Here is a 25,154-nt window from a genome sequence, read left to right as displayed (position 1 = left end):
AAAATATGTCAATAGTCAACACTGATTCCATTCACATCCTGAATCATTCCCAGTCTTTTTGTGCATTAATGCACAGTATTCTAAAGTGTCTTCAAGAATTATCATCAAAAGAGTGTAAACAATCTGCAACATGTTTTCTTTTTGGCAAAACATGACCAATTCTGCTAGTTACTGGTTAGTGTTGAATAATGTTACTAGCCAAGTAGTTGTTTGAAGAGATAATTCACTCCCAAGATGTAAATTTTGTCATCATTGTCAGCCTTTTTTTGCCCTTTTTTTATTTGTCGGATTGGTGTGAATCTGTTGCCGTCTGTCGGAGCTTGTTTTTGCCAATCGCTGAATCAGCGTTAGAATGTCTGAGAAGTGACGCGCTGTAATCTGGTGACTGTCGCCGCAGTGTGAATTGGCCTTAACTAGGGCTGTGCCGGTGTTGTGCCAAATTTTGAAGCCATTCAGACAGACCTGTCAGACCTGATTGCCTAATCCTAACCCCTCCCCCACAACTAATCCTAAACCTACCAATGCTAGGGGGGTAATAATTTGGCGAGGTCGAAATTCGGCACAACACCGGTAAACTTGCCAAAACACATTTTTTGTAAGCGAATGCTGTTTTACGTGAATATTATGACACGAGTGAAGCACAAAGCTTTGTTTATAAAATAAATAATAGGTCAGCAATTAAATGTTACATCGTTGGAAACATAATGATGGATGAGAGTTGTGTGTGAGCCCATAAATTTAAGCTTTGTATTCTGGTTTGTGATCTGGTCCCCCGATTATCAGCGAATTGAACAATATTCGATAAGGTATTCCACTGGACATGGAATCTCTTGTTTCTTTTCCCATATCTTCAATCACGCCTCACCCATTTTTGAAGGGGATTATAAACGTTTTCTTCATTGGTTCGCTTTTAATTAGGTCTATTCGCATTCTTTACTGTGGTAAAGTAGAAAAACACTGTAGGACAGATAGCCTACCTTTTTATTTGTACGTCAAATTCTTTTTAACACAGTTTGTGCTTATTATTAGATACGGTAAGGCACATAAAGTTTAATTGTAAACCGCATTATACACAAGCGCGAGATTTTAGTTTCGCTTTCTCTAGCAGCGCAAAATCAAACATAGCCTAAATGTCTTGCCCTTGTGGAAGATAAAATTCGCTCTTCAGACGTTCTACAAGTAGAAAACATGAAGATATCAGAAAAGAGATCGATGGTCTGGTCTCTTTCCTGCTTGTGTCCCACATTCCTCTCAAAGCGCAGAGCGGTATGATGCCTCTTTGTGTGGAAATATAAAACAATTTTTTAAAAATATATATTTAACTTTACTATATTATTTAAGTTTCCATTATTTACTGATATTTATTTCAATGCTTTACAGGCAAACTGTCTGTTTCTTTGAAGGAATTGCTCAAATAAACGCATTCTGTTACGAAATGGAAGTTTGAGCCTCGTTTATTATTATTATTTCAAAACAACCCCCTAAACCACGCGCCACCGCCGGTAGTTGGTCCATTACCACAGCGGTGGTAAAAAACTGCCACCATCACAGCCCTAGCCTTAACCTCAATTTAATAAATATTACAGGCCTGGTATTGGGGCAATTGGGATACAAATATATCCTCTCAGGGATTAACCCAGCCAGTAGACTAACTGGCCTACATTGTCTTGTTGAATATTCTGTTTCACCCCAAAATACGTCACATTACAGAAGTAAGATGGCTTGAGAATGCAACAAAGTAAAGCCATGCAGCTTTAACCTCAGCAGTGAACAAGCAAAACCTTTTACTGACGTGACTTAACCCAAAATCAACACCTTAACCAAGTTCTCAGTATGTCAGAGCGCTGACTTACTGCAAGGGCTCGCACTTGGTTTTAAAGAAGAACTTCAGCTATAGGAAGCTGAAATATATCAAACGTCTTGTGACCGTGATGGAAAATGGTTCGGGTTTCACACCTCTTAGTTTTCCTCTCTGAATAAGGCCTATCACTGGAGCTAGAAAGACATGCAGAGAAACGCATGCATTCTAGGCAGTTCTCATGCATGACCACATGTCAACAGACAAACATGTGATAACCAAGTTGTAATTAAAATAATTTTAAATAGTTTGCACGTGCTGCAGTTAATCTGCTGAACTGCGTAGGTGTGTGTTTGTTCCAATTGGCCGTCTGATTTCACAGGGCTCGACGAGCAAGCGTGTATGTAGCAGAAATATGAAAATGTGCTCTGCAAGCTGTTAGAAGTATGAGAGTGTGATATACTGGGCTCAAATAATGAAGTAGTGAAATAAGGCCATGGAAATTTCAGATAAACGTCAGATAATTTTAGGAAAAATACCCTTCATCTCTTATACGTTGATAATAACCAGCAGGAAACATGAGTGAGTGTGTATGACGTCGTAATGAATGCGTTTATGAGGGTGTCCATCTCCAGCGTGTCTGCATAGATGGTGAATGAGGGCTTTGTGTAGGGTGAGAGTGTAAATGCATGTGTGAACTGTGAGTCTCTTATTAAAGCCTGAGGACAGATGGTTTTACTGCAGACATACTTCAATGATCTTCACCTCTGATGAACTCAACTTCATTCAGCTGCTCAATTAAACATCTAATGGCTCTTTCCACAAGCTACTCCAACGGTTATTACAACATACAATGGCTAATTGGTCATTATAACCAAATAAAATGGAAAATATTTTACTTACAGCGAGTCTAGAGAGGATATAAGCTCCTGCGCCCACGCCGATACCAATCACACTGTTGATTCTGTTAAGGCATTTAATCATTCATTAACTTCCATATATTACTAAAAACACATGATTTGAGACTTTAATAGAAGGTATGTTCATCAGAATTTTGTGAACATATGGGATTTATTTTCATCTAATTTTACTGGATTGAGGACATGTGAGGTTCGGACTCACTTTAGCTGAGTCAGAACTGAGGGCAGCATTTCAGCAAGCTCATCCATGGTGGGGTACTGGTACCTGAGGGAAAGAAGATAGAGGCGAGAATGAAAATTAGACCAGCTTTAATTGTTTTCAAGTGAATGTGAAAGTACTGTATCAGCAGTTAAGGTGTCGTTACATTAGCAAACTTTGTCTATTGTCAATAGCATAGCCTTGTATGAAGCAGAGCTCACACAGAAGTAGCATAAACCAAGCAGTGTTGCAAAATCTCCACGGGAAAATCATTTGCCTTAAAAACTAACATGGAGTTGGGCCGACACTGCCTGGGTGCGACTTTCAGGTTGCAGACACTGGTCATAAAAGCAAATGGTACAACAGATGAGTGAGTTTTCATGCTGGAACATGTACACTGATTAGCATGCATTAGCACAGACCAGTTTTGTGACGTTAGACTTGGATACATTATGGTTGGATATATCAGTTGTTTCTTCAGTAGTCTGTCTTACCCGGTGGGGAAAGGAGGTGCAGATTCTTGCTGGCCTGGAGCATCAACATGGACCACAGCAAAGTGCTGGGTGATCTCCTGCATGTCCTCGAAGTTAAAGAGTGTGTTGAAGCATGACTTATCTGCGTCGCAAGAGAACAAAACACTTGTTTATTATCAGACACTTCTCAAACACATATTCATAAATCAATATTAGACAAAAAAAAAAGACATTTTGGGCTCAACAAGACCTTTTTGAGCAACTGTTTTTACTACATCCAATTTACTACCATCGTCAGTGCCCTGTAAATCAGTTTTCTGGCTTTCTGGCTTTCAGTTGGCCATTCTGTCTGAGTAGGTACTATATTTGATGAGGAATTAACTTTGCAACCATTAAAAACTAATGTTCTATATAGTGTAAAATCCGGATATATGTACTACATTTGTCATGTACTATATATACACAATGTCAGTTGCGTCCCTTTATGGCCTCCAGGAACAGGGCTGAGAAACACTGATCTAGCCCACCCGTCCCTGTCTTCATCAAGTAGGTGAACTCTAATGGCACATTTTGAGACTGGAAACAGGAAATTTAATATACGTGACAACTTACGGTTGAGTCCGATGTCATGATAGGTGAGAATTACCGGCCGGTTGCCTTTAGGGGTCCCTCTCAAAGTCACGTGAAGGACACCGTGAGGATTCTCAATGTCGTGCTCCTGCAACCAATCAGATGATGACATGTGAATTACCAATAAAAGCACACAAACGTCAACCGTTTCATCATGGGAGGTCATTCCAACGATGTCTGCATGAATATACAGATAGATAGAAAGGTTTACACAAATGGCCGTTAAACTTTTTAAAATTCATTGCAAGGAAATATCTTCCCAGCCAGTCAAAAGTAATCTCTAAATAAGGCACTAGGGATGTCACAGTGAGGACATTTTCACACTGGTAAATAAACATGAAACAACACCGATATTACCGCTAATACTGGGGGCGGGGGGAGGGAGGTATTGTATATATATATATATATTGTATATAATTTCACTCGTACTCTGTGTATAGGGAGCAGAGGTACTGACCGCACATTTGACAAGATAAGTTAATTGTCCATTATGCTTAGGATCTGATGCGCACCAAATCCTCTGCCATCGTCTTGTCCGTCATCTCTCTTTAAACCAAAAGTATACTTCGGCCTGTCTGTGTGCAGCCCAATTTTTGTGAACGTGCGGACAGTGTGCGAGTGACTTGAGCGCATTAAAGCGGCACTCGGTAACTCTAGCCACCGCTTTGTTGATTTTCTCAACGAGCTCCCCCTACAGCTGCGGTGCGTATATTTTTCACATCACTGTCGTAAAGTCACTAGCGGCAAGCCGGCGCCCTCCTCCCTTCTACCGCTGCTCATGTGCTTTTGTTATGGTCGGAGCCGGTGTGGTGAACAAATGAGTCCCAGACGCACCAACTTTATCGTGTGGAGCTATGTCTACCGAGGTGGGTAATACATCATACACAGTATCATAAAGCAGTTCGTGTTTCTCGTTCGTTCTCGCTTCTCACGAGACTTCCTATTTTCAACTTACCGGGACGTTAGTCCCAATGTTGCAAGGCTGGTTTTCCGCCTGGGAACGCTGGGGGGAGCGGGGAAAGTAACCATTCTCACCAGAACAGATTATTTAACCATCCAAATGATTTCTAAACGGATTTATTAAGCTGAAAAAGTTACCAAGTGCACCTTTAAAACAAAATCCACAAGAAACTGCGCATGCGCCGAACTAGACTTTCCACGCTTATGGCCAAAGGAGTATAACTTTGAATAGCTTGCACGCTCAAGAGTGTGCGAGACGGACGGGAACGTGGAACATTAAGTAAACCCAGGCCTTTAATCTCGTCACTTGATAGGTGAAATCTGACCGGTCGTGCTGTATGGAGCAGAGCAAACACTTACAGTTCATAGTTGTTACGTCCGTTGTCCAAATTAACTAAATTGTTTTTTCTTTCCATAAAAAAAGCAATGCCTTGGTGGCTAAGTAATGTAATCGGTGGAAGGCTGAAGAACACAGAGGAACACAAACGGGCCGTGCCAGGGCTAGTAGCCTCGGGAACTGTCAGGCCAGAAGCTCCACAGCGCTTCACTAAAACACGACCGTAACACGCCTCTCTGGAACAACGTCACACTAACCCATCTTTTCACCAACAAATGGAAGTTTTATCAGAAAACGAATCAGAAAGAAATCACTGGAAACCACGTGATCGCAAAACAAACATGATAAAAGCGACCGTTTGCTTTTTGTTGTTTACTTGAATATTTAAAACCCAAGCATCGATGTTTTAGCACAGGTTTACAATAAAAAGTAATACATTGATCATAATGAATTAATTTGTCAAAATTGCACATTAGTCACACAGAAATAAATTACCGTTAGGTCCATTTCACAAAAGAAATAGGACACTTATTCAGTCGAGGCTGTTTCTGTTTATTTGGCAGTTACAGGACATATTTACATCATATTCAGAAAGAATGATACTTTCTACAAATATATGCCACCAAAAATACGACCTGGGGAGCTTTAGCACTCTCACGACTCCGTTACAGACTCGCTAACGTTACAGTTATATTTTCAATCAGAGAAACAGAGGAAGCTCCCGAAAAGTAAGTTGCTTTATTTTATGATAGTCCTGTAAAGAGACGAGACGTAGGCTTATGGCAGATAAAATAAAAACATGATTGTGATAGCCTTTATGATTTGTCTGATTTCATCAAGCGTTTTTTACTACCGAATTTTCCGGACTATAAGTCACACTTTTTCTCATTGTTTGACCGATCCTGTGACTTATAGTCAGGTGCGACTTATATATCAAAATGAATTCATACTGACTGAGATGAACCAAGAGAAAACATTACCGTCTACAGCCGTGAGAGGGCGCTCTAGTTGGCGGAGTTGTTCAGAAGCGACACCGAGGAAGAATTGAATGGATTCAGTGTTGTGGAATGAGATCGCGGGAGCTTGGTGAACTTGCTGACCGGTAACTTGATTGTTGGACTCGCTGGCTTATGTTAATTTAGCCTATTCGGCCTCCCAGGTATATGTTCTTTATGCTATTGTGTAGCTGAATATGTTAATGTGTTATGTTAACATACCGGAAACCTATTCAGCCTGTTGTTCTGTGTGCTATTGTGTAGCTGAATAACTTGCCTTTCCAGATTAAATGTCTGATTGTTGGTCTTGGATTTTGTGAACTTTCTAAATAAATGCGACTTATATACGTTTTTTTTCCCTCTTCATGATGCAATTTTTGACTGATGCGACTTATACTCCGGAGCGACTTATAGTCCGGAAAATACGGTATGCGTATCTTCAAGCGCATTTACTATGTTTAATATGGTAAAGGTTAGCGTGCATAGACTTTTGCATCGCGTATAAATATTTCTACCTTATACGGTGATCAGAATCCACAGGATCACAAACAGAAGGCATTCAAACATAAACGTGAGATAACTTTTTTTAAGAGTCTTAAATGCTGACAGAATCATCTGGCCCTGCCGTCTCCAGACTCCGGTAAACTCCGCCTCTGTTCCACTCCTAAGTAACCACTCCTCTAGCCCGAGCTGGCCCGCTTTGGACCAACGTATTCGACGGGCCAGAATCCTGGCCGTAAGCCCCGATCAAGCCCTGGAAGTGACAGTGGAAACGCGACTGGCCCAGGCACGCACTAGCACACCCGGCCCCGGCCCGACAGTGGAAACGCGGTGGACTGTCTACCACAGCAAGCCTATCAGGCGCAGGCTCACAATTAACTCAATGTGTTTATTAGCCCGTTTTCAAACAAATGAATGCCAACGTCAGTCACCCTCTTAAGTTTCATTGTGGTGTAGGTTTCGGCCCACCGTTGATGTTGTTTGTTGTTGCACATCACCACAACAACCACTGCATTATAGGTCAAAGTAAAAAAAACAACAACTGCCGCCTCGGACAAAATGGACACCTCATCTACAAGATCACGCAAACAGGATGAGGTTTGAACCACAAGACTGAGGTGAGAGGCTAGCAGCACAATTTAGACTCGTAAGAACAGAAGAGCAGCAGGTCCGGCTCTAATCTCATTCCACACACAGCGTGAGCTTTCATTATTCTGGATATATCTGCCTGCAGGTTCACCCAAAGCAGCTCTGAAACACGCCATAGGAGACTCACATTGTTTTGATGGAAACCTGCAGACTGCACACACACTTAACACAGAAACACACAAGACCTTAATGACCTTAACTGAAGGTCATTATGCGCAGGCGCGTTCGTCAATACAAGGCAAGAAGAGAAAGCTAAATCATTTCTCTCATAGTAGATGTTAACAGACACAGGTAATGTCTCTGATAGTGATGTCTTACGCAGGAGATCTAGAAATCCTGCTAGCAGCTGACACCTGAAGCAAACCACAGCAGCACGACTGAAGGCAGCCGATTTAAAAATAGACAAGGCGGTTATGTTTGAGTGTGCATACACACACATATTGCTCTCCATGACATCTCGTGTTCGGTGATTGTTTGTCTGATCTCTTGATGTATCATTCAAACAGTCTTCAGAAACAGGTGTTTCTACAGTGGCACATTTTCTACACTGGACGTGAGCAGCCCGTTGTGACATGACAAAACGTGATCACTCCCCTTTATAAATCAAAGCTGTGTACAATGGAAACGGCTGTTGCAACATGCCAACAGTTGGCGGACACCCAGTTTATTTTTGACGTGATGCAATTTGTCCATCGGAAATAAAAAATTTATAAAAAAAAAAAAAAAGCAAGTCTGAATTGATTGCTACTGTATGCATTTTGTATGCTTATAATAATAATAGTAATAATAACAACAACTTGTGTGTCTAGTGGTACAATTAATAATTATTCAAAAATTAAAAAGGTTAAAAAAATTCTAATAATCATACCAACCCCAAATTAAGTCTCTTATGCATAACAATACTGCATTTATTTGATTTAAACAATACAGCATTTATATAAAAAAATATATAAAAACAGTAATATTGTGAAATATAATTACAATTTACAACAATAATTTTGTATTTTACTATATTTTAAAATGTAATTTATTCCCGTAATGGTAAAGATGGTAATGAATTTTCAGAAACATTTCTACTTTCTAATTTCTACGGATTATTAATGTTTATAAACAGTTGTGCTACATATTCTTTTACTGGAAACTTCAACCAGCAACAACATGATGCTGATGTTGTGTGGCCACTTGCTAAGTTTCTTTTTATTTAATTTGTCAATTCAAGAACATATTGCAACAAATAGACTCAGTAACGAAGACAAAATTACATCACAAGTCAACCACAAGCAGCAGGGCAGACATGGAAAAGTGGTTTAGATGAAGCAGAAGGTACAACAATGGCTAAACACTAAGCTTTCAATTGTTTTAACCACAAATCATTGGTCAGGAAATTAGCTAAATTTAAGCAAATGCACTACTTAAAGAAGCCAATTCTGTCTCAGAAAAACATCAAAAACAGAAGTTTTTGGCAGAATATGGGAAGTTGGATTCAGAGTGGTTTAGCAGAGTTGTGTGTGGAGTGATGAATCAATGAAACACGAGTTGCATGGTGACGCTCCAGCGCAGTGTCTTTGAAAATCTGCCGAGAAATGCAAAAATAAATGCATCTCTACCACAGTGAAGCATGAAAGAAGAGACTGTGCCATTGTGTGAGGAGCTGCTGGTATTACTGAGCTACTTCATGCTTTGGAGCACAAGAGAATATTGCAGAATGTCTTGCTTCCAACAATTGAAAAGTTGTTAACTAAAGAGGAATGATCAGATGTTATTTGAACTGGGAGACATTTTCAACTACTCATGATGAACTGTTTGAAGCCATTAACATTAAAGGGATATTTCACTTTGAAATTAAATTTTGGTGTTTTAGCTTACCTCAAGGGCATCCAACCAACATGTAGGTGTCTTTGTTTCCGCAGTAGTTTCAATTTTGATATTTTTAGGTCAAACCGTTCTTGTCTGTCAGTCATATAATGCAGGTCTATGGTCACCACCTCAAAGAGCATGCACAGAGAAGTCCAAATTAAACAATTCCCCATCGTAAGTACACATTGATGGCCTAAGACACGAAACGAGCAGTTTGTGTGAGAAAACGGACAGTATTTATACATATGTATTAGTCCGCAGACTAAGCCAGAACGCGCGCACACGTCACACACCAGGAAGCGCTCGCGCCCTCAGATCACTTGGACGTGGTTGTGTACAAGAGGTAAAAACGATATAAATACTGTTTGTTTTCTCACACAAACCGCTCGTTTCGTGTCTTAGGCCATCAATGTGTACTTACGATGGGGAATTGTTTAATTTGGACTCTGCATGCTCTTTGAGGTGGTGACCATAGACCTGCATTATATGACTGACAGACAAGAACGGTTTGACCTAAAAATATCAAAATTGAAACTACTGCGGAAACAAAGACACCTACATCTTGGATGCCCTTGAGGTAAGCTAAAACATACCAACATTTAGGGTGTATTTCACACCTGCCTTGTTTGGTTCGATTGAATCGAACTCTAGTTCGTTTCCCCCCTTGGTGCGGACCTTTTGGGCAGGTGTGAATACAGCAATCGAACTCGGGTGCGGACCAAACAATCGCACCGAGACCCAGCTGAAGAGGTGGTCTCGGTACGGTTCCAAAGAACTCTGGTACAGTTCGTTTACGATGTGAACATGAACCGACCCAATTGCAAGAAAGCACTGCGCCTTTGAGTTAACAGGCTTCCGTAGTCGGAGTTGCGTTATGGGAAAGTGATCTGTTGTTGATTTACTACATTTGATAAAATGAGTCGTGGTTTGACCTGAAGCGTCGAAGAGACGAGCTGCCACTGTTAGGCATCTTATGGTAGGCGGCTAGGCGCACATGAGAGCATGTTCTCTCCGCCGGAGCTGTCTTGCAGTCTTCTCAAAATCCGAATTATAACATCGTATAGATGACATTGTGTCATATGAAACTCATTAGTTTCTTCATATTGCGTTTGTAGAGAATAGGGTTGTGCCGATAGACGATAGTATCGTGTATCGACGATAGTCAGTGATATTGCCGATGGCAGATGCCTTTGACGATATCAATACGATAATGGGCTCGTTTTCTTATTAATGTATTAAATTATTTTTATTATAATAAAAAATGTATTGTTATTAAATTAATATTAGGAACTACAATTAATTTGCCTTGCCTAAATTTAACGACATCACCTCATAGCCTAACACTTGCGACATCACCATCACGCGCGTATGATGACTCCTCTAAGATTTTTTTTTTTTTTAAACAGACACACAAAAAAACTACATTCACATTAAAATTGAATTGCAAGGTGATCCATTCACAAATTGTCACAAGTGCTTGTTTTAACGGACGCATCATTCTTATACAGATCCAAGATGAAAACGGCATTTTGTTGTTCGTCAGTAGGCCTGTTTCCATAGCACATTATGGTTACACATTTGTTAGTTAACAAAACATTTAATGACATTAATAACACTAAAAACAATACAATTACAAAATATTAATAATAATAATAATAATAATATAAAAATAGCCGACGGCCTAATAACATAGATCACGAACACAGCACAACTCTTTAAACACTTGTTTAACAATAAATATTCTTCTAATTTTTTCACTGTCATTAATGTAGGTCCACAAGAGAAATATTAAGGCAGTAAATTAAGATAGTTGCTATAGGCTACCGTTATATCCATCGTCGTCTCTGAGAGGAGAATGTGGCGTTGACAGATGCCAGCGAATGAGCGCGTTTACAAGCACATACTTAACCTGATTATGCTGAATAAACTGACAATCCATGTGGTCATATAAACGCATTAACCGTTTTCTTTTATCGGAGTCAAGTCAGAAGTTTTAGTATAAACCGATCGACTCTGTTTGCCCTTAACTCTGATTTCTCCCGGCATTTAAAACACATTAACCCGCGTTCGTTGCGCTTATTGAAGAGCGCATGTGAAGTGCATCCAGACAGAGAGAGCACTGGTAGGAGGACATAATCCCAAACTCCGATCTTTCCTGATCCAAGAAATTATTAAAACGTGTTCTAATCTCATGCAGAAATAGCCTACAGTCAGAATGCTGCATCTGTAACGGCAGGAGAGGATGTGTGTCCGTAAATTTCCCGCTGACATTTTGAAATACTCTGAGTCAGATACAAAAATTATTTGATCTTTTTTTTATCTCACTATACCGGGAAATAACCTGATTTAGCCTATTAATAAACACTCCACCTTTACCAGCAAAATTGAAAAAGATTCTCATATATAAAACGAAGTAATAAAACAAGCAAATTAATAAGTAAAAAAACAAGTTAATAATCAAATAAGTAAGCCCTGCCCCTCACGATAATATCGTGTATCGCCGATCTCACAGGCTGACGATAGGACGATATGAAAATGGAGCATATCGCCCAATACTAGTAGAGAATAACACAAAAACAGTAAAAGAACAAATATTGCAGTACGAAATATCTCCCTGCTGAGCCTTTTGTTTTTTGCACTTTCTGATTTCCCTACTTGAGAATCCTTGTCCAATGAATGGACGACCTTAGCACACGTGTGGTTTTGTTTACAAATTTTGGTTCACTTGCAAAATCAGCAGTGTGAAAGCGAACCATACCAAACAACAAATTTTTTTTTTTAATTTGGTCCGGACCAAAGCAAGTGAACTATCGGACTTTCCTGGTGTGAATACACCCTTAATTTCAAAGTGAACAATCCCTTTAAGAGGAAGAACACAGATTTTTCTTGCTGTAAAATAGCTCATGGATTAAATATTTAAAGAAAGCAAAGTGGAAGGCTATTCCATGCCAAATTACTTTATCTAAAATATTTCTGCAATTCTTGCTCATTTCCTGACCAGTGATTTGTTAATAAAACGGTTAGGACATTAAAAAGACCTCTAGGTGTAAATATTTTGCCACTTTTTGCTTGCCGCATATTTTTTTTGCACAGGAGTGTTGATGTGGTTGTGCCTGAGGGCAGCTCAGAAATGTGCCAGGGATCTGTCAAAGACCAGCGGTCTGATAAGATGGTAGAAAGAGAACTTGACAAAGAGATTGGCCGGCTGTCAGTGTCGTATCTGTTGCAAGTCCAAATCTCTCCTCAAATCACAAGTACTTGTCTCTTGTTGGTCTGTAAACCGCGACGACACTTTAGATCATCTACAAAATTACACTGGTATTCAGGGCCAGGCATTAAGGTGGTTTAGATCGTGCCTATCAGATGGTATTAGATCGTATTTTGTTTATTTTAAAGGTAGGGTAGGCAATTTTTTTCATAAATACTTTGTTATTCTGACTTAAGTTCTCTTTACATCCTGATAGGAATCAATAATATAAGTGGTTTAAAAAATTGTTTAATTACATATCACTTCTGTGGAAGTCTCAGGATCAATAAATGTTCATTCAGTCATTGCATTCGGTCCAAATGCAATAATATTATGTGTCGTACTTGCCATACCTCCGCGCACCTGCTCACGCAGACATGGCACGTCATCAGCGCATTTCATGTCAAACATGCATTTTCTGTAAAGCTGCTTTGAAATTATGTATTGTGAAAAGTGCTATACAAATAAATGTGAATTTAAAAGCAGTAATTAAGTTAGGGAGGTTAGTAAACCTGTGCATAAGACAGATTGTATTTGTGTCTGTTCAAACATAAAACAGTAATAATGTGCTCTAAATGGGCAAACTGACAATCCCAATGCCACTACTTGTTCAGCATCATGCATTATACTGATGGAAAAAGCATTACATTGATACTGGAGAAGCATGCATAGTTCAATTTGATTCCTTTCAGCTTGCCAATAAAATGACCAAAATTTGATTTAAGTTGGTGTCATTATTTGATTATCCATGCTATATCTCAAGTGATAGTATGCAGGTAATAAGCAGCACATTATAAAAATCAGGTTTTTTGAAGGGAAGAAGAGGGATTGGTGACGGCAGCCAAAAAGTTGCTTTAAAAGGTAGAACAAATTACAATTATTTTACAGAAAATTAGTAATTAATATCATGTATACAGTACGTGCATTATAACACCTGGAATATGTGTTAAATAAATCAATTAATTATATTATACTCTTCACATAGCATATATATTTCTTTACATTTATGCATTTGGCAGATGCTTTTATCCACAGCGACTTGCATTGCATTCAATCAATACATTTTTATCAGTCGCATTCCCTGACAATTGAACCCACTGTTTAAGTAACACTACAGCATCATACACCGTCACACACACTCAAAGGCCTCCCTTTGACACTACAGACACGCGAAAGCACAAGATAAAGCACGCACACCACACACCACACGTAAACAACCGTCAGACAAAAGGCAGATAACGCCCATCGTTCACCCACACTACCTACGACAGACACAACTCAAACTCCAGCACTCGTGCACAGGCGTGAGCGCTTGAACTGTTCACATCGGCAAACTTCCCGCTGGTGCTTCAGAGGGAAAGCAACAGGCTAACTCCCCCGAGACAAAACACACTCTTTCTGCTAACACTCACCACGGCAGTCACTGCACAGGAAACCTGGTCGATGTCCAGCTCTGCTGTCATGTTTCATCCAGCGATTACAGAACAGACGCTTTCTCCTGTTCCCTCTTCTCACTCTCTTCAGAGAGAGGGGCGGTGGCAGGAGGTAAGGGAGGGGACAGTCGCGATTAAGAGAAACAAGAGAGATAGGAACAAGACAACAGGGCAGCCCGTTGCTTCGAACACCCACCGATAACAAATAAAAGGTCTTTTTCCCCCTCAATAGCAGCCGACGTTGCAGGATAAGAGAGGGATCCAAGGCAGAGCAGACGTATAAATGCCCGGAGAGTGTTAGATATGGAGGGCACTCAAGCGGCTCTAATTGGATTTACAGGGTCAGGTGGAGGGGGTGGGCTGTGTAAATCTCAGCTTCTGTTTCAGTGTGTGAGTGTGCAAGTTGATAAGGGTGATTATTAGGAAACGTAATTAATAGAAGAGGATAAATCCGTCCAAAAGTGAAAACGTCAAGTGAACAGAACACGTGGTGACATCCAAGCTGCTGTTGCCATAGTGACAGGAATGGACAACTCCATATGGCGACAATACATGCACGAATATCTCCAAATGTCTACGCTATTGCGTTTCAAGACAGAATATGTAAAAGGAGAATCAGGTACTGGTGTGGGAATTGTGTTTGTCTTCCACAGTGCAGAGTTGGTTAATCCTGAGCTTAACCTCCTCTGGTTTTCCCGTCCGGAGAGCGCAGCCTGGCTGCAGTGCTGGGGAACTGTGCTGAGCAATGAGGAGGCGGTGTTTCCAATGGCAGTTTTCAAGTGGAAATAAGATGACACTTTCCTACAGGTATGAGGTTTTCAAACATATCAGTTCTGCTGTTTGATAATGACAGAGGTTTAGCATTAGGATACGATACCATTTCTGGCTTGCATAAGGAGTTACAATGGCATTTTTGTACTATATAACTCCTTACAATGTCGAAGTTCCCAACACATTTAGGAGAGCAATGAGTTAAAGGTAGGGTAGGCAATTTCATTGAGCAATAGCAATAGCAAGCTAGCTTTGAAATCATGAGATCCCACTCTCCCTTTAGAGTGTCTCCAAAGCCAAGCCTCCTCCAAAACATAAACGCACACAGCAGAGTCTGCAAAGAGGAAAAAGTATATATATATAAAAAATAAATAAAAAATGTTCGCAGGTAATTTAATATTAATGAAATAAAAGGACACTAAAGGACACTGTGTGTGTTAGCTGCAGTGATATATGCGTGTATTGGCTGCAGTGATGTATGTGTGACAAATACTAAAGACTTCTGGTACTAACATAATGATTACAGGATGTGCAATGATAGGACACTGGTGTAATATTATGTATGTGTATATATATGTGTGTGTATGTGTATGTGCTATGTTATAGTTGATAGTATGCAATTGGGTATTGTGCAATATAGAAGCTATTGTGATGTGGTTGTTGGATGGGAAGTACTGGATGGGATCATTTATGAGCATGTTCTGTGTAGGTTAACTGTGTGAATTTCTCCAATGGGAGAAAATAAAGGCTTAACTTATCTTAAAGAGTACTTCGAGTACACACACGCCTCCAGGAGCTCGGCTGTTTTCGGAAAGACTCGGTACAGCGTCTCTGTCTTTTATCAATCTGATCAAACTAAAGACTCTTCAGTGATATGAGGGATGCGATGCCACTATCAAGATTAACTTGAGATTGGCAGAAACTGCGTGTGTTATGTCCCCTTTAAATTCACTTTAAAAAGTGCACTTTGTAAGTTTTGAAGTACATTTTAAAGTAGATTTAATAATCTTTTGTCCTGCTTTAAAGTAGTACACACACATATTTGTTGACTTACATACTAAAATAGTTTATTAAAATTTTAACTGTAGTCGCTATGTATTTTTCCATATTATATATAAAGTTCAAATATTTAAAATGTACGTACTGCAATATCCACTGTGCAAACCTGGCGTTAAGAAAAAAGCTACAACAAGAATTTCCAAACAAGAAGTGACCAATCAGTTTATTTCTTGTTTCATGAGTAGTTTATGGGTAAATCTAAAATAGAAAAAAGTACAACAATAGACCGTCAAGCAATATAATGTGCTTTTAAATAACAGCACCGCTGTCTCTTGAATGGCATATTGCCATTCAATTTTGTCTGTCCAAAATGGATGAGTACATCTTATTTCAGACAAATAGCAGAAATAACATACAGATATCTATTTTACTAGATTTCAAGTATCTCATGAAAAAAAAGAGACTTCATGAACCTTGAAAGATATTCCAGTGTTGTTGTTTGATTTAGTTTACTTCATGTCACTACCAAACAAACACTTTCTTCCATTTTCAGCGGTCAGATTGTACGCTTTGTTGCCTTTCACATCAATGACAAAAACATTCTGCAAACATACTGTAGATCAGAATAACAACATGGCGTGAAAGCAATTCAACTCTGGTTCAAATTCAATGGCAGATTAAAGGACATGAGATTGGCTCAGTAACCCATGTAGCATCGCTAAGCTCCGGCGTGCTGTATTCTGACTGACGAGACGGAGAGGAAATCATCAAGCAGGGTATAATAGGTCAATGGACCGGAGGACAGCCAAGTATTAAATGAGACAGAGGGAGTGGTGATGACAGAGAGTGCGTGCAAGTAAGGGGTGTAATCTCATTCCCAGCTCTCACAGAATGATGGCGCTCTCTTACAATTCAACAATGAAGTCATCCTGGATTCAATCCTAGTCGCAATAAACGCATTTAAATATTGTCATAGTATGAACAAAAACTATTGTCATTCACATATTTGATGTTCGATATAACCTGATGTGGAAATACTGGAGTGTTCACAGCATCATGCTGCAAAAGTCAACCGACAAGGAAGGCATACTTGACCTAGATCACATTAGACTGAGTACCTTGCAAGTCGATAACAATGCAAAACAAATTGTTTGTTAAATAGGTCATCTTAGATCATTAGTGTCATGCATGCAACAATTCAGCTACTCTGAGATAAGCACCTGATGCTCACAGATGGTCCAGAGAAATGGGATACACCACTTTTAAATGTTACATTTTAAAGGAACACTTCACCTCTGGAAAGATGAATGTGTATTTAAAATGGGTCATTTATGTAGAAGAAATGTGAAATTATTTTTGAATTTGGAGCCTTCTAGAGTGAGAAAAGCCAAAAAATGTATTTTTGGCTTATGGGGATGAAAGACAACAACTCCCAGAATGCACTTGCTTCGCTGCCCTAGGAGGCCACGCCTACCGGTAAGAGATCGCAGTAAACAACAAGGCTATGCTACTAGTGAGTCTCCGTGAGTCTGCCCAGTATTTTGATGTCGCCCAAAATGTCCAGGATTCTGCTTTTGCGTTCTTCAGTCGCCATTCCTCATGTTTACTGTGATGAGCAGGAACGAGACTGACGGCCGCGGAGAACGATGCGAGGCCGGTGGCGTGATTACTGATGAGTGGCGCCGGCGCCTGTGAGACGCAGCGGTCTCGTATCTCTCACGGAGGAGCGGGAATTTTCCTAGCAATGTTAAAACGCACATCAAACGATCACTTGTTTAGCGTTCATGTAAACACTACATTCAGATTCACCAATCGGAATGAATTCAGTTAGATTGAAACAAAAGGTGTGCATGTAAACTATGAATGCGACTGCAGAAAGCAAAAGCCGAATCCCGGATAATTTGGACCATCTCGACGGCCGGACATGTCCGGGAAAAAGAGGATGGTCACCGCTACTACTCAGCTTTCTCCACAGAATAAGAAACTGTTAGCTTAGCTTCCAAATAAAGAATGGCTGACACTATTTGTACATTCTGTGAGTGAGATCCCTCTATGGGCGGGTTGAAACATGCGGAACAGCGTCTTCTACTGGATAAATGATGAGCTAGTGTTTGTAGTCTTACCCTTATTCAAAGAAATTTGACTTCCTGCTTTTTATGACGCAAAATGACGATTTTTGCGTCATAAAAAGCAGGAAGTGGAACACTTAAATCCTTATTTCTCCCATCTCAGGGGAAAATAAGGGAATAAACCATGACCATTCGAAAATGTGACTGGGTTTCTAAATATACAAAGTCTAATGCAAATGGGTGAAGTGTTCCTTTAAAGAGTCTGCATACTTGTGTCAATGTGGTATTTCAGTTTTTTTTTCTTTTTTTGCAGTTATCTTTTACTTTGTCATTATAGGGTATGGAGTGTAGATTGATGTGAAAAAATAATTGGTCACAATTTATATGCTGTAAATGATTTGAAATTTTATTTAAACTACTTTATATTAAGTGTCTTTAACTAAAACATTTTGTAAAAGTTTTAATACTAACTTCTTCCTCTGAAGTTTACAACTCAATCTCCTCCTAGAGCTTTAACTCGACATACTCCAAACTCGGCTCAGACATTTGACTTCAGCGAATCATTTTAACAGTTTTAAAATTTCAGTTACTATGAGGAACAATACAGCAATAAACTCCAGCAAGATAAAGTAATTTTATGCAAAACCATAGACCTTTATCTACAGATATATCTGTATATAAAGTATAGGCCTAATAATAGAAACACTGAATAATCTTGCAGAGTTTCATCGTAACTGAACGCGACACGTGGTTTGAATGCTGAATGGAGAATGACAGACAGCCTCAGCGGAGAGAAGAGTTTATATGAACTTAAATTTACAGACTTAAATATTAATCTGTACATTAAACCATGGAATGGCTTTATAACCCTTATAACATAGTGCAGGGTTTCAGGCAAAAGGTTAAGAAACCTGGTCCAAAACACTGTGCTCGTGGCTCCGATACTTCCATTTGCCTGGATCGGGTATCGGTCAGACAAGGCCAATCCAAACCCGATATTGTGCATACTATATTCTGTGTTATTGTTAAGCCCCGACAAAAGGCACAAAAACATTAATACGCACCAGAAAGTTTATGTGCACTAAATTTAGACCAAACGGAGGTTAAAAACTGAAAGAAACTGTCAGTTATGTCCAACCTCCTGAAGCAAAACACAGTCACGTACAGGTTAGATTTAAAACTGTTGGCGTATTGTTCCATTTTTTACCATAATGCTGTTTAAAGAGTAGACAAATTATGATTTTCATTGATACAATTACTGTTCTGTTAATAACCCTCTGTTGATCCGACTGTGGGCGGGATACAAAAATGGGGAATAATCTATAGTTTTCACCAAAGAATTAGTAATTTCAATGTAAGTACATAGTACTTAAAGCCACTTAAAAGTGGGACCAACTTTAATGTGCACATTGTATTGTACTTATGTTTTAAAATACCTACATATATTACAGCTGTAATTAATTCGGTAATTACATCTATAAATGAACTGTTGACCTCTTCCTTATCCCTTAACCCACCCTTAAACCCAACTAACCACAAAACCTGTCCCTAACCTCACCTGTATCCCACCTCAATAACAGCACAAGTGTTTAGCAATATAACATAAAAAAAGAATGTACTCATTGTGTTCATGTATGTACATAGTAGTTAAAGACACCTAATATAAATCATGACCAAATAATTTTAGCATAAAATAATTTTAGCATAATTCTGCAACAACAAAAAAAATGTAAATAATGAAGAGGTCTGACTACTTTCTGAATGCACTGAAATTACCATGACCTCTGATGGAAACAGACTTTGAAGACAGTCAACCAAGTAAATATTATATCATTCCTTTTGTTCCTGTAATGAAATCACATCATCATTCTGTGATGCAAATTTCCAATCACAACAAAAACTCACAACAAAAAGCCTGTGAGCTGCAACAAAGGCCATGAGGATCACAAGCACATAAAACCTGCATAATGATCAAGAATGTAAATGATCCTGATCTTTGAACATATGAACATACATAACCCAAAAAGACGGGTTAACCCTTGACATTTCAGACGGCGTAACCTTGTCCCAGGATGCACCTGAGGCTCTGATGGATGAGTGAGTGAGTGAGTGGGGAGAACAAGGATTTCCCTCCGAAGTGCAAAGAAAGCCCCCCGTGCAGCGGCCCACGCGTGTACACCCCGGCGCTGGAACACACCCCTGATCAGAGTAACTGTGCGCAGGAGTGTGTGCTCGAGAGCGGCCACATCAAGCAGCAGGTGTATCCTGCACAGCAGCAGTTGAGGATGCTCTAAATCTGACACGCTGTCACACACAGATCAGAGCCAGAGAGGTTTGATCTCAGACATTAAAATGTCAGCTCTGTCTCTTCAGTGTCTGACAACTACAAAGTGTGCCGGTAAAAGAAAATGCAATACGCTTTATGACCCACAGAGGGCAGCATGCATCACCACACTACTTGCCTTTATTTTCATCACAAAATGCCTATTGCGGCAAGCGTACTTGGCAACACAAAAAGGTTCATTTTGTTAATATTCGCTAATGGATAAAGTATCATGAACTAAGACAAAAAAAAATGCTTTTGCTATGCTCTGGCCAAAAGACTGCATAGGCCTAAACATCATTATAAAAAATATATTATAATACTCACTGGACAAAATCAATGTCATGGAAATATCATGCTAAAATGCACAGTATTATAATACCCTGTCACTTATTAACTGTAGTTTAATTACTCTTTCAGGGACTATATCTTCTGTAGGAAGTAGGGATGATCAATACGGCAAAAATATTAATTCACGTTCATTTTAGACAATATTGAGTTCATGGTTATTTAAAACAATTACTTATTAACTTAATGGATTTCTTAAACTTTATAAAAAAATATTTTATGCGAGACGCTACAGGCAAAAACACTTTTCTCATGCATCTGTGCTTTTTTGGTTTTACAGTACCGGTACATTTAAAGGCTGTTTTCTCAAAATGAGTTTCATTAACTCAGGTGAAACTCAAAACATGTGAATATGGTGCAAAAGTTCATTTATTTCAGTAATTCAACTTAAAAGGTTAAACTAATATATTATATAGACTCATTACATGCAAAGTGAGATATTTCAAGCCTTTATGTGTTATAATTTCGATGATTATGGCTTACAGCTTATTAAAACCCCAAATTCAAAATTATAATATTGTGAAAAGGTTTTAATAAGCTGTAAGCCATAATCATCGAAATTATAACCAATAAAGGCTTGAAATATCTCACTTTGCCTGTAATGAGTCTATATAATATATTAGTTTCACCTTGAATCAAGTTGAATTACTGAAATAAATGAACTTTTGCACGATATTCTAATTTTCCGAGTTTCACCTGTACATACAGCAAACTTTACAGTTTTATTCCTATCTATATTCTGAAGGTTTTTACTGAGTGGTTTGTTTATATATGGTTTGTAAATTTTATTCCTAAAAAAATAAATGGTGATTTCTTTTTCAGGCTCTTTCAGACAGTATTTTCGGAGTTATGGAGGGATAAAAAGAGATATCCAATCTCCCTTCTGTAAAATCCTGTAAATCCAATTATGTAAAAAAACAAAAACAATTGAACAATCATTTTGAACCTGACTTTATCCAATGTTAAAAATTTAGTTCTAGAAATATATGAAAATGAATGATAACTAGATAACGTCTTGTTTTGCCAAATGTTTGCAATTCTTAATGTACCGGTAATCAATCAACTGGGGAAGTATGGTTATATATTTAATTTTTTAACTTATACATAATTTTATTTAATTCTTATAAACGCAATAAGGCACTCGAGATTGTGATTGTGGGGGGAAATGGCATAGCGTGCAGTCTCTCGAACCTTATATCACCAGCTTTGTGAATTACATAATTGCTGCTAGAGATTAAACTCATAACCTGTAAACATGTTTTTGTGTTTACGAGCAATAGAGAGAAAAAAACAGCAGATACGATGGTAATAATGAGAGTAAACGGTCATCTCCTGTGCCTGTCCTTTTCCGGTAGAGTGAGCGTCACGCCTGACTAAACAGATCCGCTGCCCCGTGTGCCATCTGACCCAATGCCACATCCCTACAGAACCAATGCTGTGTTATCAGCTCGACACTGGGAGAGACAAACAAGCTCGCACAGCTACTGATGCTGTTTGCTATTTGTTTGGCTAGAAGACCAAACGGCATTAACAAAACAGATGTCATTTAGGCTCATTTAAGTAGCTCATTAAAAAAAAAATCTGAAACGTACTGTACAAATCAAACACAGAACCAAATATAATTCTCATGAGAACAGCTTTTCTGTTCCATGTATTTACACTGCCCTCTTCTGGAGAAGCCCAACAGGTGTCAGCTTACATCATCCACAGAGGCCCATTCACATCCCGCGCTCTACCGCCACACCGTCACCATAGCAACTGCTCTTCATAACGCTGGCAACTATAAAAGCTAAGGAAAAGATCAGGCATTATGGGGCTTCGGGGAACCGTTCATCCTGGACTCTTCAGGCAGAGTTCAGATGCTAAAAATTGACTTTGGTTCATTTTAATAGTAGTTTCCTCTTTCTCCCTTCGGAGGAGTTCAGAGACGTTATGTTATGTAATAGTTCAAGTCCTCCTGTTGCATAGTTACCAGCTCTAGAAGAAAAAAGATCAACTTTTACATTGCAAAACACGGAAGAGCACATGAACAAACACTGGTTTACGTCGACTACCATCTCTCCTCATCATCCTTGTATACGTTACATTCGTATGTCTAGTAACACTCAGCATCCTCTCAGGTTTGTGAATGTGTGATGATGATGTAATCCTCGCCTGAGATGCCGATCTAATGTACCTGGCGAGGTTAAATTTAAACCCGTGAATGCTGGCATGATCCTCGCTGGTGCACATTATGACAAATTACGGTGTAATTCACCACTCTAAAAATACTTGAAGTGAGACTCACTACGAGTGCAGAACCTCAGATAATGAGTCTCTTTAAGGGAGCTGAAAGACCTGGAAATCTGATAGTCAACGGATAAGGGGAAGTTGTACAATACTAGGTGTTTAGGCTAAAAAAAAAAATCCATTTCCTTTTATATATATATATATATAAAAAAAAAATCCATATAAAAGTGCACAAAATTATTTTTTATAATATAAAAATGTTTTTTTTTTTTATATATTGGTGGCCTCACCCATTTCAGTTAATAATATGCAAATAATGCATTATATAACCAATAAATGATACAAAGAAATTCCTGTGAAATGGTAATAAAAAATAATTAAAAAAACAGCAAAATAAAATAAAGAAACTTGGGGATGTGTATTCACGGAAAAAAAGCAAATAAATCAGTCAATCAATAATCATTGTTTTATGAGCAAAACATCACTTGGGGCATTAAAATGACACTTATGCTAATTTACTATGTAAAAACCATAAAAATTTAAACAAAAATACATTGGTGGCTATTATTTTAGATGTTCTGCAAAAGTTTGGTCATTTTCTGGAATTTGCTAAACACTGTGGAAAGTCAAAATGGTTAAATCTAGCTCAAATCTCTTGGTATGGCGTCTCCTCTTAAAGGGGGACGGAGAACACTTTTACTTCTCGAGAAAATCCACACGTCACTTAGAGCCGTGACACACCAAGCCGAAGTTTGGCCGTCGAGGAGCATCCGTCGGGCTAGTTTGCAGTGTGCTCCACACGTCAGGGGTAGTTCGCCCGGTTCAGCAATCACTCTGATTGGCTGTTCAGTTAAGCGAACGAGTCAGTACACGCGAATAAAAGCAAAAGTGATGAAAGCGAGCAAAGTCAAGATGGCACAGACAGAAGGCTTTTTTAATTTTATGTCATCTTACCTGAGCATTCAAACATTTCATAACAACATGAGCCGCCTGCTATGAAGAAAGTGATTGATATTCAAAATGGTAAGCAAAAAAGGCCTTTAGGACTTGCTTTTCCTGGGTGAAATTGGACTACACTGCCCTACACCTGCTAGGGCTCAAATGTCAATCTGATCAGGTTTAAGAGAATGGAGAGGACAATGAATAATGAAGAGCTGGTGAGCAGCACTGACAGCAATGTGCTGCTATCTGGAGAAGATAGAGCCTAGGGTAGGAGAATAAACAACCGAAATGAGCAGTCAATTGTGACAAAACACTAAAAAGATTTTTTTGTGTGTGTAAATATCAGGACAAGGGAAGGCCAGAGTCTTGAAGGAGAGCGGTTCTGGGTAAATGGTGTTCTGCACCGCCGGGCTTCAACACCATTTATAGGCAATTATGGGCAAAATAGTGTGATTCTATAAAGCCTTTCAGGATTGGTTGGAGAAATGGGGGTTTCCCTTAAAGAGTCAACTTCAGATGTAATGGTAAGTAAACTGGTAACAAAAGAAAACCAAGCTATTCACAAACCATACACAAAATATATTTGCTTAATCCTCATGAAATTATATAATAATACAAAAATACAGACAGACACAGATCAGTAAAAAAAAAAAAAAAAAGAACATGCTACTTCTATTTAGTAATTTTTTGTGGTTTAACAACTGATTGTAATTTAACTACTTACCGATTTATTTGAACTCATTTCAATTAGTTCAAATAAATTAGTTCAATTAGTTCATCTCCACACGCTTGGATTACTGTAATGCTCTATATGTAGGAATTAGTCAATCTCTTATTTCAAGATTGCAGCTGGTTCAAAACGTTGCAGCGAGGCTCCTTACTGGCACTAAGAAAAGGGAGCATATTACTCCAGTTTTGAAAAGGCTTCATTGGCTCCCTGTGAAATATCGGATACAGTATAAGATTTTGTTATATGTCTATAAAGCTGTTCACGAGTTGGCCCCGGAATATATCAAGGACTTGGTGCTTATGAACTCTGGTAGATCCCAAAGGTCCTTTAATTGTTTACTGCTCTTTGTTCCAAGAACTCGTCTTAAAACTAAAGGGGATCGAGCTTTTTCAGTCGCTGGCCCTAGACTGTGGAACGCTCTTCCCCCGGATATTAGATCTGCACCGTCAGTTGATGTTTTTAAAATTCGTGTGAAAACGCATTTGTATTCTGTTTCTTTTAATTGTTGACTCTGTCATTGCTGTATGTTTTTTCTTGTTTTTAGATGTACAGTCCTTTGGTCTACGTTGTAGTAGAAAGGGCTATATAAATAAATGAGACTTGAGACTTAATTTGCAAACAGTTAATGAAACAAAGTTGGCCCAGGTTAAAATCTGTTTAGATTTTTTAATGCTTTTATTATAGTTTTTAGTAATTACAAATTTTGAAGTGTGTAGGTAATACGAAAATTTCCACCGCTTTCGTG

At 38.8% G+C, this 25,154-nt stretch overlaps 1 protein-coding gene across 5 annotated transcripts in view; it reads right to left on the bottom strand.

Annotated features, from left to right (window-relative positions):
• The window catches only part of ndrg3b (ndrg family member 3b), a 65,297-nt gene that overhangs the window by 12,964 nt on the left and 27,179 nt on the right, over positions 1–25,154 (bottom strand). For 3 of the 5 annotated variants that reach the window (XM_079588005.1, XM_079588008.1, XM_079588004.1), the window contains exons 4-7: positions 4,003–4,108; positions 3,412–3,532; positions 2,921–2,983; positions 2,702–2,762 (exon numbers count right to left, since the gene is read on the bottom strand). In XM_079588005.1, the coding sequence (XP_079444131.1) occupies positions 2,702–2,762; positions 2,921–2,983; positions 3,412–3,532; positions 4,003–4,108 (351 nt within the window). Of the gene's footprint in view, positions 1–2,701; positions 2,763–2,920; positions 2,984–3,411; positions 3,533–4,002; positions 4,109–13,977; positions 14,297–25,154 lie in introns of those variants that run through there. The other 2 variants (XM_079588007.1, XM_079588006.1) reach the window with 2 other exon arrangements.

Source organism: Phoxinus phoxinus (assembly GCF_949152265.1).
Source record: "Phoxinus phoxinus genome assembly, chromosome: 18".
In the NCBI taxonomy this organism is placed as follows: Eukaryota; Metazoa; Chordata; class Actinopteri; order Cypriniformes; family Leuciscidae; genus Phoxinus; species Phoxinus phoxinus.
This window is presented reverse-complemented; position numbering and strand designations above follow the sequence as displayed.